Here is an 18,443-nt window from a genome sequence, read left to right as displayed (position 1 = left end):
AGATGCTGACAGCAACATCTGGATATCCACTGAGCAGTTGCAGGTGAGCTGAGAGAAGTGCCCTGTGGTCAGCATTTGCCAGGGACACACAGGATGCAGTGCTGCCTGCAGTGATCCTGTGTGGACTGCAATCATATGTATGAAGGATCACAGGCACTGACGGGTGTGAGGGAAATGCTCTGGCTTATCCATGCAGTGATGTACACAGGAAATGTGTTTTTGCCAATGAATCTTGGTTTCTGCATTGATGGGCATCTTTTGTCTCATAAGAAGAAGATGAGTGCAAAGAGCAGCTAATGAACAAAAGGAGTTATGACTATATACTCAGTGAGATGTAGAGCACTTTGGAACCAGTGGAACAAGTGTATGGAACTCAGGGAGGGAGGGAACAGAAAAGACAATGAAAGACCATCAGCAAAGTTGCGTAGCATAACATGGCAAGGTGGAGGAAAGTAGAATGTGTCCTGACAGCTGTTCAAAAGAGGGTCGTGGGAGGTACAGGGGGAAGGGATAATAAGGGAAAGGGATGAACAGACAAAAGTAAGGCACTCCCACAGAGGGAATACCGGGAGTTACCACTTTGAACATAAACACGAATATTAATTTTATACAATAGGAAAGTAATTGGGTAGCAGGTGTTTTGGGCTGCTTCGCTAGTTGGAGGTGTGAAGGCATCCTAGGAGATTAAGGGGACCATATATGGTACATGGGCTTCATATTTATATATGATGCAGAAGTAAAAAAAAGTCCTTCAATTGCTTCCAGTGTCCTGGGGAGAATCCTGATGAGTAGCTAATATGGGTGCCGTGTAAATTGTGCCCAGTATGAAATTAATAGGAATCGTTAGTAGGAATCGCCTCCTGGACAATGTATATATCTTACTACAATATTTATAAAAATTATTTCGTTGAATCTCTTTATGTGCATGGATTTGGGGGAATAATGAGTGGAAGGGAGAACAGCTTTGACTCATGAATCTTAGGGGATCAGGACAGATTTACACTAAATTCAGGGATAGAAAACAGAAGTTTCTCTAGGGTGATGTTAGAAGAGATAGTGTTGATAACGCAGAGTTGGTGGGAAGGGGCGCTCCATCCAACTGGGGTCGTTATCACCACAACCTTTCACAACCCATGCAAATACATGGCCAGCAAGAATGTTAAGGGTATTGATCTCCATGTTTCTCTTCTGACCTGCTTTATGGGCAGTGTTACACCCTGTTTTTTGTGCATGAGGAATGAAGAAAAAGGGCAAACCTGACCATCAAAGACAAGAGTTTGCATGTGGATGACAAGTTCATTAACACAGGATGCCAAAGGAGCTCAGCCACAGTGTGAGGTAAGGCTACCCACATGGGTGAGGTGTTCACATATCTGCGTGAAGAGGACCTGGTGGCAGTATTCAGTCCTAAACTGTGTTTGGTGGTGCTTGGAAAAAATCATTCCTCACAATACGTAACAGCGAACACGTTCCGAGATGGCATGTCACTGTTCCAAATCATTTGTGTCCTAAGAAACACGGAGATTGAAAGTGAGAGAGTTTGTCATGGAAGGTGATAGAGAGAGACAGAGAGAGACAGAGAGAGTGACAGAGAGAGAAAGAGAGAGAGAAAGAGAGCAAGAGAGATGAATGAGAAGAGAAAAAGAGGAGACGAGAGAGTAGACAAGAGAGGTATATTTAGAGAGGAATAAAAGAAGGAAGGAATGAAGGAATGAATATGAAAGTGAGCACTCTATGCCCTAGTGTGTGAATCTCCTTCCCCTAGGAAGACATACACTGATGGATGTGATGGATGAGTCCAAGTTTTATGAAGTCATTCAAGCTTTCCTACCCTTTGATATTAACACTCCAATTAGTCTACCTTTTAACATAGGGCTGCCTTTTATGAATTTGTAGGGACATTAATCAGCACACAACACCAAAGAGAAGATTTTGAGTACAGTGTATATATTTTGGGGGTCAAGGAGAAAAAGAAGATCATATGAGAAATGGTAACTGTCTCGTATCTACTGCCTACACCCAGTACACGTTAAAGAGGCAAAGTCACTTCTAATTTATTGCCACAGTGAGAACATGAGGGAAGACAAACATGGGAACAGAGAAGGGACATCACTGGTGCAGCTGCGATGTAGGAGAGGAGAGAGAATCTATTAAGTCAAACAGGAAGTGTGTAGGTTTTCCATCCTTCCATTGCTTCTTGTCTGATATTCAGGACTCTGTGAGTCTTGTGAGCCTCTTAGAGTCCAGGCCCGTGTTCCCTGCATCAATGAAGTGCCCTCACTGTGTCCCTCACACACCTAAACACCTGTTTTTCCACTGTAGTCACAGAGCTCAGCTGTGGGAAGATGTGTTGCGTGGATGACTAACTCGTGGAGTATCAACTCGTCAGGGATGGGTTGTATTCAAAGTTCCCCCTCTATAGGCATGTCCTATAAAGTGCAGCTCCTACCCTGAATTATGGAAGATACAACTGATGGCAGATCATCTAGCACTTTTGACGGAGTCCCCAGAGAATGCACAACAGAAGGACAGGGTGTAGGAGGGCTTCACCAGGCCAGGATCTGATAACTACATCTGCACTTCAGAGAGGGCTTCTGGGGACAGAGAGCCCCAGTCAGTAGTGAGTTCACATGCATGTTTCCCATGTCATCGAGCCTGAATCCCTGAGGCTTTCATATTTACAAGCCAGCAGCAGGAAACAAGGACACTCAAGTGTGTCAAGTTCCTATGGATGCCATCGAGACTCTCCCAGAAAATTCCCAAAGTGTAAAAGAGTCGGAACCGAAATTTTTGGGCAGCTTCTCTGCTGATGTATTTGGCTATTTGAAGGGGTGATGTACCCCGCATATGAGTACACAGGAAGGAGTGCACTGTTTCCTGTTACCTGTCTCCTTTGGGAAGAGGCTGGTGGCTGCTCTTTGGAGAGCTCAGCCCTATCTCTCCTTCCAGCTGTACCATAGCCATGGTCGTGATCTGCTAGGAAGGAAGTGCACTTAAGGACATGAGCATACAGCCCGACAGGCACAAAACAAAACCATATACACAGTGTAATACAGAGAAACACAATCAAATGTATACCCACATACAAACACATACACGTTTTAAACAGTTGGGCAGAGTGAAGGGGTCATAACTCCTAGGTTAATTTTCTGTAGTTGAAATCTAGGGCTGGAAATATGTCTCAAGTATATGGCATAAAATCCTCATGACCATGAGACCCTGAGTTGTGTCCCCAGTACCACTGAAAAAGGTGCAACTCATTCTACACAGCTTTGTGTATTTCATTGACCGTCCTTTAACCATTAGTTGTTTATTGATTCGTTTGGGTTTTTTTTTTAATAAAGACATATTAGTAAGAGTGAAAATAGATTTAAGTTTCTTCTAGTGGTTAGAGTTGGTAAAGAGAAGTCACACAAGTTTTGATGTGAGACATTATGTTACGTGAGGTTTATGGATGAAGATGAGTGGATTGGGTGATGTCTCCAATCACAGGAGTCAGGTGAAGCTACATAAAAGTTTTGGGGAGTCACCATTCTCACTTACCTTTCCACAGGCAACCAGGAATCTGCATCCTGTGTGAAACTGTGTGTCTACAATTTGTCAGGTTGAAATCATGCTGGCAGACACAATGAAGCCACATGAATTCATATTCAGTACTTTTTCCAGTTTGTTTTCAAAAACATGGCTCAGACTGGAGTAGAGTGGGAGGAGTATGGGGATATGTATGTGTAGGTTCTAAGTGGAATATTATTTTGTCTGACCTAGGCATGGTGGGGCACGGCTGAAACCCCAGCTCTTTGGAGTTTGAGGCAGATCGATTGGAAGTAGAGACCTTCGTGGGCTACCAAGAGACAGCAAGAAAACCTTGGGGGACAGAGTTAGACCTTTGGTAAGAAACCCACTACAACAGCATTAAAAGCCCCAGTTATCATAAGTAACTCAGTTATGGAGTCATTTTGTAAAGTAGACAAACTCCTGAGTTCCATCACAATGTGTAAAACAAGAAATGAAATGGTTTATTGAAACTAAGATAGCATTTCACAGGCCACAAAGAATTCACACTAAGCCTTACATACTTTGCTTTTTGCTTTGCTTTGCTCAGTTGTAGAAGTTATGGTTTGGATTGCACATTATTGTCAAATGACTTTTCAACTGTACTTGTGACATTTCTGAAACATGTATCAAAGGTCTTGAAGGATAGGGCTTGGGTTATGGCTAAAGGAAGAGAAATAAATGCTGTGGAACTGACCAAAGTTAACTACAACCCAGCAGGATACTTCAACTTAGAAATTCAGTATAAACTACATAACTGTAAAATAGATAATGCATGTGGTAGGGTGTAAGTGTGGGACAAGGTATGGTAAAGGAGGGGATTCAAGCAAGAGAATGTGGTCCGTGGAATTAAAAAGCATTAGGAACGATAAGAAGGAAACATGCTGCAATTGCCCCAAGTTGACTAGGAAGGAGTTGAGCTAGACAAAACCTGGGGTAATGTAAGAGGCAAAATGAAAACATGCATGGAACTGTCAAAATGAATACCCTGTGTCCAAGGAATGTATCCTAATTTAAACATAAACCAACAAACAAATAAATCAATCAATAAGTAAGTAAATAAATGGTTTGGGGGGAAATTGAAATCGTCATATGCGTGCTGAAGATTCCTGTGTAGAATATTTCCGTTGGGAATCTTGTAGTCCTCTTGCCAAGAAAGCAAAAGTTCTCAGTCCAGTAGCCTCAAAAACACGAAAGAGAGCAAATATTCAGGTATTTCTTTGCGTTGGTGTTTTCCCTGTTCAGATTCAGAACTGTTCATTTTGTGCTTTTTTTTTTCTATTTTTGTTTTGTCTTACTAAATCCATATGAGTAGAGAAGGGAGGTAGACACCCATGCCTTGAAATGATAGAACTGCCACAACACCACATTACCATTTGCAGCTGAAAGATTAGGAGATTGACGATGTTTCCCTTAGGTGGGATGCGTAATGGTGATCATGTGACACTGCTGGGCCTCTTCAAAGTCCCTGGGGAGATGACTTTGCCCACGTGAATTTTCTCCAGTATCCTGGAAGGAAATGCAAATAAGAGTTGCTTTCTTTTCAATGCTATGGTGGAACTCCAGATGTCCAAGAAGAAAGGAAAACGTTCTAACTAATCTACATGTACTGTTTTGTGGGTATTTTTTCCAGTGATTTTGTGGGGGGTTATTTCTTTTAGAGACAGTCTACCTATGCCATTACAAGTTTCTCTGAAGTCTTTAATGCAATCATCCTAATCCTATCAGATAGAATCTCATAATCTCTGAGATGGAAAGTTTGTGTGACAAGTTTCTTCACAGGTTTACTTGGACCAATTTAAAAGTACTTCCCATCTTGAAGAATTTATGTTCATTAAATACGGAGATAGAGAAACAACTAAGTGAAAAGAACCCCTTAACAATGGGTTCAGAAATATCTCAGAAACTCATAAAAGCTTGTCTATATGTGTTTGATGGTTTGGGGTTTGAAGTCAAGGCCTTGAGCTGAATATGCAGAGGCTTGGCCATGTGCCCAGCCTTAGAATTTCTTTCTTTCTCTTATCATTCATAGTATTTTTACTAGTGCCCATTAATTGTACAATATGAGTGGTTTCATTATGATATCTGCATACATGCATATAATGTACTTTGCTTCCTCTGTCTCACTTTACACAACCCAACTAAAATCTGCTTCAAATTTTGACTGCTTTTTGAAAAATAACTCTTTCTGTGTTTCAATAAGACTTTTTCTTTTGTGTATTCAATAGTCAAAAAGTATTGTACATTTTCTCTTTGATGGTATTGGGGCTTTATATCAAGACCTTTTCATTTTTCTGCAGCTGCTTCACAATATTCCCAGACTTAGATTTCCCATAATTAACACAAACCTATATGAGTATGGCAATGTCACAGTTCCACCAGCTTATTTAATGGTTTATTTCGTCTTTGCATTTTTTCCTTTCTTTATTGTACTATTTTTGTTTACTGTGTGGCATTGGTTTTGCCAACTCTATGGGCTTCCTTTGTAAATTCCATAATTTGCCCCATATTCTTTCCAGTAGAAGGAAATGCAACTGATTGGTTTTTCTCATTGTGATCTGGGCGTGAGGTCCGTAAACCATTGTGTCTCCCCTTGATCGTGTTTGTTGATATAGAAATTGGGGAAGGGACAACCTTGAAGTCTCAGGGATAAGGAAAGACCAAGCCCTTTAAAGCAGATGACATTGAGTTCTGGAAGGTGATTGGTGGAACTTGTGTGAACTGATGGGGCGTGGCAAATGGGGATAGAAAAAGGCCAAGCGCTCCAAAGGTCAGTCATTGGAGACTTCCTCAGAGGGAAAAAGGACTCCTCAGTTACTGGAAGTTCCAGCTAGAAAAATTGGGGATTCTTGCTCCTGCAGAAATGGAGGCTGCTCAACACCACTGGAGAGGTAAGTCTGAGTCTTATGTGTTTCCAAAACAGATTCTCTACTTTCAATTGTCCTGTTGCTAAAAGTCCTTTTGTGTGTTTTTGACCTTTAGCCCAGGGGGTGCCCTCTTGGGAAGATGCAGATGTTAATAAGCATGAGAGTGTGTTGGCAACAGACAAAGCTCCCAAGGAGAAATTCTGTGTGACTTGGAAGCAACCTTATGTGGTTGGTGCTGGGCTGCAGAACCTGGGGAACACCTGCTACATGAATGCCACACTGCAGTGTCTGACATACACAGCCCCTCTTGCCAACTATATGCTGTCCCAGGAGCACTCCCAGACCTGTTGTCCACTGAACACCTGCATGATTTGTATTTTGCAAGCTCACATGATAAGAGCTCTCCAGCACTCTGGGAAGGTGATCCAGCCTTTGAGGGCCCTGGTGACTGGTTTCCATAAATATAAGCAGGAAGATGCCCATGAGTTTCTGATGTTCGTTTTGGGTGCAATGCAGAATTCATGCCTGCCTGGGCACAAGGATTTGGATCCTCAGGCTGAGAACACCAGCCTAGTCTGTCAGCTCTTTGGAGGATACTGGAGGTCTCAAATCAAGTGCCTCCGGTGCCATGGCATTTCTGATACCTTTGACCCCTATCTGGATATAAGTCTGGATATCAAGGCAGCTCAGAGTGTCCAGGAAGCATTAAAATGTTTAGTAAAGCCTGAAAATCTGGATGGGGAAGAGGCCTATGATTGTGCTACTTGTTTAAGTAGAGTGCCTGCTACCAAGACACTGACTTTGAAAACGGTCCACAAGGTTCTTATCCTTGTGTTGAAAAGGTTCTGTGATTTCACGGGTGTTAAAATCGGCAGGGTCGTGCAATACCCAGAGTGTATTGATATGCAACCGTATATGTCTCACCAGAACACAGAACCACTTGTGTATGTCCTGTATGCTGTACTGGTCCATGCTGGGTTGAGCTGCCACAGCGGGCACTACTTGTGTTACATAAAAGCTGGCAACGGACACTGGTATGAAATGGATGATGCCAAGGTAACTCCCTGTGGCATTACATCTGTGCTGAATAGGCAAGCTTATGTCCTCTTTTATGTTCAGAAGAGTGAGCTCAATGGACACAGTATTGGTTTCTCTCATTGTGAGGAACAAAGTCTCCTGGAGGTGGCAGACCAGGACATGGGAGCGCAACAAAGAGAGCTTCACAGACCGTCCAACATGCAAGTTGGAGAACCCTGCGGGCACAAGGAAGATTCAGCAACAAAAGAAATCACCTTAGACCAGTGGAAAATCCTCCAACAACAAAACCGGCCAAAGTCTGAATTCAACATCCGGAAAATAGAAGGCACCCTGCCTTCCAATGGAATCATGATTCACCCATCAAAGTACAGGGTGGGCATGAGAAAAAATCACACTGAAAAGGAAATTTACCTGCCTGCCCAGTGTTCCAAGGACACTGGCCACCTTCCTTGTGTGGGTGTGTGCCCCAGAGCTAACAAGAGGAAGAACAAGCAGCGCAAGAAGTCTCTCCTTGTATTCTCATGATTTCACTTCATGAACTGCTCTCCTTCAGGGGAAGAGACAACTGAACAGGGTCAGAGTGCTCCAGAGAGGGCAAGTGGGATTTGTGAGCATGATCTCTGTAAATGAGAAGCATTTATGTAAAGATCATGTGAAAACACATTACCAATTGTTTGAGAAAATAGACCTTTTGTTTTGATGTCTCGTGTTTCTTTTTCAATATCCTGTGCTGTGTAATTTTCTGTAGAGAATAGGCCCTGAGAAACGGCCCATTTTTAGTATATGTCTTTGAATGCTATAAAATTGTCAAAAGATAATGGTCAGTGAGAGCCTTGCATTGGATGAGTTCACTCAACATAAATCGATTAAAGTTTAAGAAGCTGATAGGAGTGCAGCAGATTTACATAAAAGGTATTTGGGTTCAGAAAACTTACTAATTTGTAGGATGCTTTCATTTTTTGTATTGCAGTTTTAAGTTCTTCCTTTTCTTTTTGTCTCACCAAATAAAGATTACAAAAAGATAATCCTTCCTGTGTACTTGCCTAAATACTGAGACCCATGTGCACACCCACTCTGCTTTGCCAACATGAGATGCTGACAGCAACATCTGGATATCCACTGAGCAGTTGCAGGTGAGCTGAGAGAAGTGCCCTGTGGTCAGCATTTGCCAGGGACACACAGGATGCAGTGCTGCCTGCAGTGATCCTGTGTGGACTGCAATCATATGTATGAAGGATCACAGGCACTGACGGGTGTGAGGGAAATGCTCTGGCTTATCCATGCAGTGATGTACACAGGAAATGTGTTTTTGCCAATGAATCTTGGTTTCTGCATTGATGGGCATCTTTTGTCTCATAAGAAGAAGATGAGTGCAAAGAGCAGCTAATGAACAAAAAGAGTTATGACTATATACTCAGTGAGATGTAGAGCACTTTGGAATCAGTGGAACAAGTGTATGGAACTCAGGGAGGGAGGGAACAGAAAAGACAATGAAAGACCATCAGCCAAGTTGCGTAGCATAACATGGCAAGGTGGAGGAAAGTAGAATGTGTCCTGACAGCTGTTCAAAAGAGGGTCGTGGGAGGTACAGGGGGAAGGGGTAATAAGGGAAAGGGATGAACAGACAAAAGTAAGGCACTCCCACAGAGGGAATACAGGGAGTTACCACTTTGAACATAAACACGAATATTAATTTTATACAAGGAGGAAAGTAATTGGGTAGCAGGTGTTTTGGGCTGCTTCGCTAGTTGGAGGTGTGAAGGCATCCTAGGAGATTAAGGGGACCATATATGGTACATGGGCTTCATATTTATATATGATGCAGAAGTAAAAAAAAGTCCTTCAATTGCTTCCAGTGTCCTGGGGAGAATCCTGATGAGTAGCTAATATGGGTGCCGTGTAAATTGTGCCCAGTAAGAAATTAATAGGAATCGTTAGTAGGAATCGCCTCCTGGACAATGTATATATCTTACTACAATATTTATAAAAATTATTTCGTTGAATCTCTTTATGTGCATGGATTTGGGGGAATAATGAGTGGAAGGGAGAACAGCTTTGACTCATGCATCTTAGGGGATCAGGACAGATTTACACTAAATTCAGGGATAGAAAACAGAAGTTTCTCTAGGGTGAGGTTAAAAGAGATAGTGGGGATACCGCAGAGTTGGTGGGAAGGGGCGCTCCATCCAACTGGGGTCGTTATCACCACAACCTTTCACAACCCATGCAAATACATGGCCAGCAAGAATGTTAAGGGTATTGATCTCCATGTTTCTCTTCTGACCTGCTTTATGGGAAGTGTTACACCCTGTTTTTTGTGCATGAGGAATGAAGAAAAAGGGCAAACCTGACCATCAAAGACAAGAGTTTGCATGTGGATGACAAGTTCATTAACACAGGATGCCAAAGGAGCTCAGCCACAGTGTGAGGTAAGGCTACCCACATGGGTGAGGTGTTCACATATCTGCGTGAAGAGGACCTGGTGGCAGTATTCAGTCCTAAACTGTGTTTGGTGGTGGTTGGAAAAAATCATTCCTCACAATACATAACAGCGAACACGTTCCGAGATGGCATGTCACTGTTCCAAATCATTTGTGTCCTAAGAAACACGGAGATTGAAAGTGAGAGAGTTTGTCATGGAAGGTGATAGAGAGAGACAGAGAGAGACAGAGAGAGTGACAGAGAGAGAAAGAGAGAGAGAAAGAGAGCAAGAGAGATGAATGAGAAGAGAAAAAGAGGAGACGAGAGAGTAGACAAGAGAGGTATATTTAGAGAGGAATAAAAGAAGGAAGGAATGAAGGAATGAATATGAAAGTGAGCACTCTATGCCCTAGTGTGTGAATCTCCTTCCCCTAGGAAGACATACACTGATGGATGTGATGGATGAGTCCAAGTTTTATGAAGTCATTCAAGCTTTCCTACCCTTTGATATTAACACTCCAATTAGTCTACCTTTTAACATAGGGCTGCCTTTTATGAATTTGTAGGGACATTAATCAGCACACAACACCAAAGAGAAGATTTTGAGTACAGTGTATATATTTTGGGGGTCAAGGAGAAAAAGAAGATCATATGAGAAGTGGTAACTGTCTCGTATCTACTGCCTAAACCCAGTACACGTTAAAGAGGCAAAGTCACTTCTAATTTATTGCCACAGTGAGAACATGAGGGAAGACAAACATGGGAACAGAGAAGGGACATCACTGGTGCAGCTGCGATGTAGGAGAGGAGAGAGAATCTATTAAGTCAAACAGGAAGTGTGTAGGTTTTCCATCCTTCCATTGCTTCTTGTCTGATATTCAGGACTCTGTGAGTCTTGTGAGCCTCTTAGAGTCCAGGCCCGTGTTCCCTGCATCAATGAAGTGCCCTCACTGTGTCCCTCACACACCTAAACACCTGTTTTTCCACTGTAGTCACAGAGCTCAGCTGTGGGAAGATGTGTTGCGTGGATGACTAACTCGTGGAGTATCAACTCGTCAGGGATGGGTTGTATTCAAAGTTCCCCCTCTGTAGGCATGTCCTATAAAGTGCAGCTCCTACCCTGAATTATGGAAGATACAACTGATGGCAGATCATCTAGCACTTTTGACGGAGTCCCCAGAGAATGCACAACAGAAGGACAGGGTGTAGGAGGGCTTCACCAGGCCAGGATCTGATAACTACATCTGCACTTCAGAGAGGGCTTCTGGGGACAGAGAGCCCCAGTCAGTAGTGAGTTCACATGCATGTTCCCCATGTCATCGAGCCTGAATCCCTGAGGCTTTCATATTTACAAGCCAGCAGCAGGAAACAAGGACACTCAAGTGTGTCAAGTTCCTATGGATGCCGTCGAAACTCTCCCAGAAAATTCCCAAAGTGTAAAAGAGTCGGAACCGAAATTTTTGGGCAGCTTCTCTGCTGATGTATTTGGCTATTTGAAGGGGTGATGTACCCCGCATATGAGTACACAGGAAGGAGTGCACTGTTTCCTGTTACCTGTCTCCTTTGGGAAGAGGCTGGTGGCTGCTCTTTGGAGAGCTCAGCCCTATCTCTCCTTCCAGCTGTACCATAGCCATGGTCGTGATCTGCTAGGAAGGAAGTGCACTTAAGGACATGAGCATACAGCCCGACAGGCACAAAACAAAACCATATACACATTGTAATACAGAGAAACACAATCAAATGTATACCCACATACAAACACATACACGTTTTAAACAGTTGGGCAGAGTGAAGGGGTCATAACTCCTAGGTTAATTTTCTGTAGTTGAAATCTAGGGCTGGAAATATGTCTCAAGTATATGGCATAAAATCCTCATGACCATGAGACCCTGAGTTGTGTCCCCAGTACCACTGAAAAAGGTGCAACTCATTCTGCACAGCTTTGTGTATTTCATTGACTGTCCTTTAACCATTGGTTGTTTATTGATTCGTTTGGGTTTTTTTTTAATAAAGACATATTAGTAAGAGTGAAAATAGATTTAAGTTTCTTCTAGTGGTTAGAGTTGGTAAAGAGAAGTCACACAAGTTTTGATGTGAGACATTATGTTACGTGAGGTTTATGGATGAAGATGAGTGGATTGGGTGATGTCTCCAATCACAGGAGTCAGGTGAAGCTACATAAAAGTTTTGGGGAGTCACCATTCTCACTTACCTTTCCACAGGCTACCAGGAATCTGCATCCTGTGTGAAACTGTGTGTCTACAATTTGTCAGGTTGAAATCATGCTGGCAGACACAATGAAGCCACATGAATTCATATTCAGTACTTTTTCCAGTTTGTTTTCAAAAACATGGCTCAGACTGGAGTAGAGTGGGAGGAGTATGGGGATATGTCTGTGTAGGTTCTAAGTGGAATATTATTTTGTCTGACCTAGGCATGGTGGGGCACGGCTGAAACCCCAGCTCTTTGGAGTTTGAGGCAGATCGATTGGAAGTAGAGACCTTCGTGGGCTACCAAGAGACAGCAAGAAAACCTTGGGGGACAGAGTTAGACCTTTGGTAAGAAACCCACTACAACAGCATTAAAAGCCCCAGTTATCATAAGTAACTCAGTTATGGAGTCATTTTGTAAAGTAGACAAAGTCCTGAGTTCCATCACAATGTGTAAAACAAGAAATGAAATGGTTTATTGAAACTAAGATAGCATTTCACAGGCCACAAAGAATTCACACTAAGCCTTACATACTTTGCTTTTTGCTTTTCTTTGCTCAGTTGTAGAAGTTATGGTTTGGATTGCACATTATTGTCAAATGTCTTTTCAACTGTACTCGTGACATTTCTGAAACATGTATCAAAGGTCTTGAAGGATAGGGCTTGGGTTATGGCTAAAGGAAGAGAAATAAATGCTGTGGAACTGACCAAAGTTAACTACAACCCAGCAGGATACTTCAACTTAGAAATTCAGTATAAACTACATAACTGTAAAATAGATAATGCATGTGGTAGGGTGTAAGTGTGGGACAAGGTATGGTAAAGGAGGGGATTCAAGCAAGAGAATGTGGTCCGTGGAATTAAAAAGCATTAGGAACGATAAGAAGGAAACATGCTGCAATTGCCCCAAGTTGACTAGGAAGGAGTTGAGCTAGACAAAACCTGGGGTAATGTAAGAGGCAAAATGAAAACATGCATGGAACTGTCAAAATGAATACCCTGTGTCCAAGGAATGTATCCTAATTTAAACATAAACCAACAAACAAATAAATCAATCAATAAGTAAGTAAATAAATGGTTTGGGGGGAAATTGAAATCGTCATATGCGTGCTGAAGATTCCTGTCTAGAATATTTCCGTTGGGAATCTTGTAGTCCTCTTGCCAAGAAAGCAAAAGTTCTCAGTCCAGTAGCCTCAAAAACACGAAAGAGAGCAAATATTCAGGTATTTCTTTGCGTTGGTGTTTTCCCTGTTCAGATTCAGAACTGTTCATTTTGTGCTTTTTTTTTTCTATTTTTGTTTTGTCTTACTAAATCCATATGAGTAGAGAAGGGAGGTAGACACCCATGCCTTGAAATGATAGAACTGCCACAACACCACATTACCATTTGCAGCTGAAAGATTAGGAGATTGACGATGTTTCCCTTAGGTGGGATGCGTAATGGTGATCATGTGACACTGCTGGGCCTCTTCAAAGTCCCTGGGGAGATGACTTTGCCCACGTGAATTTTCTCCAGTATCCTGGAAGGAAATGCAAATAAGAGTTGCTTTCTTTTCAATGCTATGGTGGAACTCCAGATGTCCAAGAAGAAAGGAAAACGTTCTAACTAATCTACATGTACTGTCTTGTGGGTGTTTTTTCCAGTGATTTTGTGGGGGGTTATTTCTTTTAGAGACAGTCTACCTATGCCATTACAAGTTTCTCTGAAGTCTTTAATGCAATCATCCTAATCCTATCAGATAGAATCTCATAATCTCTGAGATGGAAAGTTTGTGTGACAAGTTTCTTCACAGGTTTACTTGGACCAATTTAAAAGTACTTCCCATCTTGAAGAATTTATGTTCATTAAATACGGAGATAGAGAAACAACTAAGTGAAAAGAACCCCTTAACAATGGGTTCAGAAATATCTCAGAAACTCATAAAAGCTTGTCTATATGTGTTTGATGGTTTGGGGTTTGAAGTCAAGGCCTTGAGCTGAATATGCAGAGGCTTGGCCATGTGCCCAGCCTTAGAATTTCTTTCTTTCTCATATCATTCATAGTATTTTTTACTAGTGCCCATTAATTGTACAATATGAGTGGTTTCATTATGATATCTGCATACATGCATATAATGTACTTTGCTTCCTCTGTCTCTCTTTACACAACCCAACTAAAATCTGCTTCAAATTTTGACTGCTTTTTGAAAAATAACTCTTTCTGTGTTTCAATAAGACTTTTTCTTTTGTGTATTCAATAGTCAAAAAGTATTGTACATTTTCTCTTTGATGGTATTGGGGCTTTATATCAAGACCTTTTCATTTTTCTGCAGCTGCTTCACAATATTCCCAGACTTAGATTTCCCATAATTAACACAAACCTATATGAGTATGGCAATGTCACAGTTCCACCAGCTTATTTAATGGTTTATTTCGTCTTTGCATTTTTTCCTTTCTTTATTGTACTATTTTTGTTTACTGTGTGGCATTGGGTTTGCCAACTCTATGGGCTTCCTTTGTAAATTCCATAATTTGCCCCATACTCTTTCCAGTAGAAGGAAATGCAACTGATTGGTTTTTCTCATTGTGATCTGGGCGTGAGGTCCGTAAACCATTGTGTCTCCCCTTGATCGTGTTTGTTGATATAGAAATTGGGGAAGGGACAACCTTGAAGTCTCAGGGATAAGGAAAGACCAAGCCCTTTAAAGCAGATGACATTGAGTTCTGGAAGGTGATTGGTGGAACTTGTGTGAACTGATGGGGCGTGGCAAATGGGGATAGAAAAAGGCCAAGCGCTCCAAAGGTCAGTCATTGGAGACTTCCTCAGAGGGAAAAAGGACTCCTCAGTTACTGGAAGTTCCAGCTAGAAAAATTGGGGATTCTTGCTCCTGCAGAAATGGAGGCTGCTCAACACCACTGGAGAGGTAAGTCTGAGTCTTATGTGTTTCCAAAACAGATTCTCTACTTTCAATTGTCCTGTTGCTAAAAGTCCTTTGGTGTGTTTTTGACCTTTAGCCCAGGGGGTGCCCTCTTGGGAAGATGCAGATGTTAATAAGCATGAGAGTGTGTTGGCAACAGACAAAGCTCCCAAGGAGAAATTCTGTGTGACTAGGAAGCAACCTTATGTGGTTGGTGCTGGGCTGCAGAACCTGGGGAACACCTGCTACATGAATGCCACACTGCAGTGTCTGACATACACAGCCCCTCTTGCCAACTATATGCTGTCCCAGGAGCACTCCCAGACCTGTTGTCCACTGAACACCTGCATGATTTGTATTTTGCAAGCTCACATGATAAGAGCTCTCCAGCACTCTGGGAAGGTGATCCAGCCTTTGAGGGCCCTGGTGACTGGTTTCCATAAATATAAGCAGGAAGATGCCCATGAGTTTCTGATGTTCGTTTTGGGTGCAATGCAGAATTCATGCCTGCCTGGGCACAAGGATTTGGATCCTCAGGCTGAGAACACCAGCCTAGTCTGTCAGCTCTTTGGAGGATACTGGAGGTCTCAAATCAAGTGCCTCCGGTGCCATGGCATTTCTGATACCTTTGACCCCTATCTGGATATAAGTCTGGATATCAAGGCAGCTCAGAGTGTCCAGGAAGCATTAAAATGTTTAGTAAAGCCTGAAAATCTGGATGGGGAAGAGGCCTATGATTGTGCTACTTGTTTAAGTAGAGTGCCTGCTACCAAGACACTGACTTTGAAAACGGTCCCCAAGGTTCTTATCCTTGTGTTGAAAAGGTTCTGTGATTTCACGGGTGTTAAAATCGGCAGGGTCGTGCAATACCCAGAGTGTATTGATATGCAACCGTATATGTCTCACCAGAACACAGAACCACTTGTGTATGTCCTGTATGCTGTACTGGTCCATGCTGGGTTGAGCTGCCACAGCGGGCACTACTTGTGTTACATAAAAGCTGGCAACGGACACTGGTATGAAATGGATGATGCCAAGGTAACTCCCTGTGGCATTACATCTGTGCTGAATAGGCAAGCTTATGTCCTCTTTTATGTTCAGAAGAGTGAGCTCAATGGACACAGTATTGGTTTCTCTCATTGTGAGGAACAAAGTCTCCTGGAGGTGGCAGACCAGGACATGGGAGCGCAACAAAGAGAGCTTCACAGACCGTCCAACATGCAAGTTGGAGAACCCTGCGGGCACAAGGAAGATTCAGCAACAAAAGAAATCACCTTAGACCAGTGGAAAATCCTCCAACAACAAAACCGGCCAAAGTCTGAATTCAACATCCGGAAAATAGAAGGCACCCTGCCTTCCAATGGAATCATGATTCACCCATCAAAGTACAGGGTGGGCATGAGAAAAAATCACACTGAAAAGGAAATTTACCTGCCTGCCCAGTGTTCCAAGGACACTGGCCACCTTCCTTGTGTGGGTGTGTGCCCCAGAGCTAACAAGAGGAAGAACAAGCAGCGCAAGAAGTCTCTCCTTGTATTCTCATGATTTCACTTCATGAACTGCTCTCCTTCAGGGGAAGAGACAACTGAACAGGGTCAGAGTGCTCCAGAGAGGGCAAGTGGGATTTGTGAGCATGATCTCTGTAAATGAGAAGCATTTATGTAAAGATCATGTGAAAACACATTACCAATTGTTTGAGAAAATAGACCTTTTGTTTTGATGTCTCGTGTTTCTTTTTCAATATCCTGTGCTGTGTAATTTTCTGTAGAGAATAGGCCCTGAGAAACGGCCCATTTTTAGTATATGTCTTTGAATGCTATAAAATTGTCAAAAGATAATGGTCAGTGAGAGCCTTGCATTGGATGAGTTCACTCAACATAAATCGATTAAAGTTTAAGAAGCTGATAGGAGTGCAGCAGATTTACATAAAAGGTATTTGGGTTCAGAAAACTTACTAATTTGTAGGATGCTTTCATTTTTTGTATTGCAGTTTTAAGTTCTTCCTTTTCTTTTTGTCTCACCAAATAAAGATTACAAAAAGATAATCCTTCCTGTGTACTTGCCTAAATACTGAGACCCATGTGCACACCCACTCTGCTTTGCCAACATGAGATGCTGACAGCAACATCTGGATATCCACTGAGCAGTTGCAGGTGAGCTGAGAGAAGTGCCCTGTGGTCAGCATTTGCCAGGGACACACAGGATGCAGTGCTGCCTGCAGTGATCCTGTGTGGACTGCAATCATATGTATGAAGGATCACAGGCACTGACGGGTGTGAGGGAAATGCTCTGGCTTATCCATGCAGTGATGTACACAGGAAATGTGTTTTTGCCAATGAATCTTGGTTTCTGCATTGATGGGCATCTTTTGTCTCATAAGAAGAAGATGAGTGCAAAGAGCAGCTAATGAACAAAAAGAGTTATGACTATATACTCAGTGAGATGTAGAGCACTTTGGAACCAGTGGAACAAGTGTATGGAACTCAGGGAGGGAGGGAACAGAAAAGACAATGAAAGACCATCAGCCAAGTTGCGTAGCATAACATGGCAAGGTGGAGGAAAGTAGAATGTGTCCTGACAGCTGTTCAAAAGAGGGTCGTGGGAGGTACAGGGGGAAGGGGTAATAAGGGAAAGGGATGAACAGACAAAAGTAAGGCACTCCCACAGAGGGAATACAGGGAGTTACCACTTTGAACATAAACACGAATATTAATTTTATACAAGGAGGAAAGTAATTGGGTAGCAGGTGTTTTGGGCTGCTTCGCTAGTTGGAGGTGTGAAGGCATCCTAGGAGATTAAGGGGACCATATATGGTACATGGGCTTCATATTTATATATGATGCAGAAGTAAAAAAAAGTCCTTCAATTGCTTCCAGTGTCCTGGGGAGAATCCTGATGAGTAGCTAATATGGGTGCCGTGTAAATTGTGCCCAGTATGAAATTAATAGGAATCGTTAGTAGGAATCGCCTCCTGGACAATGTATATATCTTACTACAATATTTATAAAAATTATTTCGTTGAATCTCTTTATGTGCATGGATTTGGGGGAATAATGAGTGGAAGGGAGAACAGCTTTGACTCATGCATCTTAGGGGATCAGGACAGATTTACACTAAATTCAGGGATAGAAAACAGAAGTTTCTCTAGGGTGAGGTTAAAAGAGATAGTGGGGATACCGCAGAGTTGGTGGGAAGGGGCGCTCCATCCAACTGGGGTCGTTATCACCACAACCTTTCACAACCCATGCAAATACATGGCCAGCAAGAATGTTAAGGGTATTGATCTCCATGTTTCTCTTCTGACCTGCTTTATGGGAAGTGTTACACCCTGTTTTTTGTGCATGAGGAATGAAGAAAAAGGGCAAACCTGACCATCAAAGACAAGAGTTTGCATGTGGATGACAAGTTCATTAACACAGGATGCCAAAGGAGCTCAGCCACAGTGTGAGGTAAGGCTA

The 18,443-nt window shown here is 42.4% G+C and overlaps 2 protein-coding genes across 2 annotated transcripts; both read left to right on the top strand.

Annotated features, from left to right (window-relative positions):
• The first annotated feature begins 1,352 nt into the window (after positions 1-1,352).
• Positions 1,353-9,839, top strand: LOC109680248 (ubiquitin carboxyl-terminal hydrolase 17-like protein 6). Its single transcript, XM_074042867.1, has 3 exons — positions 1,353-1,530; positions 6,535-7,914; positions 9,784-9,839. Exons 1-3 carry the CDS (start codon positions 1,353-1,355, stop codon positions 9,837-9,839), a joined length of 1,614 nt encoding a protein of 537 aa, XP_073898968.1.
• Positions 9,840-9,900: 61 nt separating this feature from the next.
• LOC141411379 (ubiquitin carboxyl-terminal hydrolase 17-like protein 6) lies at positions 9,901-18,387 on the top strand. The gene is made up of 3 exons (XM_074042866.1): positions 9,901-10,078; positions 15,083-16,462; positions 18,332-18,387. Exons 1-3 carry the CDS (start codon positions 9,901-9,903, stop codon positions 18,385-18,387), a joined length of 1,614 nt encoding a protein of 537 aa, XP_073898967.1.
• The last annotated feature ends 56 nt before the right edge of the window (positions 18,388-18,443 follow it).

Source organism: Castor canadensis, chromosome 10, assembly GCF_047511655.1.
Source record: "Castor canadensis chromosome 10, mCasCan1.hap1v2, whole genome shotgun sequence".
NCBI lineage: Eukaryota > Metazoa > Chordata > Mammalia > Rodentia > Castoridae > Castor > Castor canadensis.
This window is presented reverse-complemented; position numbering and strand designations above follow the sequence as displayed.

Excerpts from the sequence above, each read along its gene's own strand:
- LOC109680248 (XM_074042867.1), top strand. The coding sequence starts at position 1,353 with ATGGGTGAGGTGTTCACATATCTGCGTGAAGAGGACCTGGTGGCAGTA. Across the intron at positions 1,531-6,534 it reads AAGAAACACGGAGATTGAAA|CCCAGGGGGTGCCCTCTTGG; the intron begins GTGAGAGAGTTT and ends TTTGACCTTTAG. Across the intron at positions 7,915-9,783 it reads TGGCCACCTTCCTTGTGTGG|GAATGAAGAAAAAGGGCAAA; the intron begins GTGTGTGCCCCA and ends TTTGTGCATGAG.
- LOC141411379 (XM_074042866.1), top strand. The coding sequence starts at position 9,901 with ATGGGTGAGGTGTTCACATATCTGCGTGAAGAGGACCTGGTGGCAGTA. Across the intron at positions 10,079-15,082 it reads AAGAAACACGGAGATTGAAA|CCCAGGGGGTGCCCTCTTGG; the intron begins GTGAGAGAGTTT and ends TTTGACCTTTAG. Across the intron at positions 16,463-18,331 it reads TGGCCACCTTCCTTGTGTGG|GAATGAAGAAAAAGGGCAAA; the intron begins GTGTGTGCCCCA and ends TTTGTGCATGAG.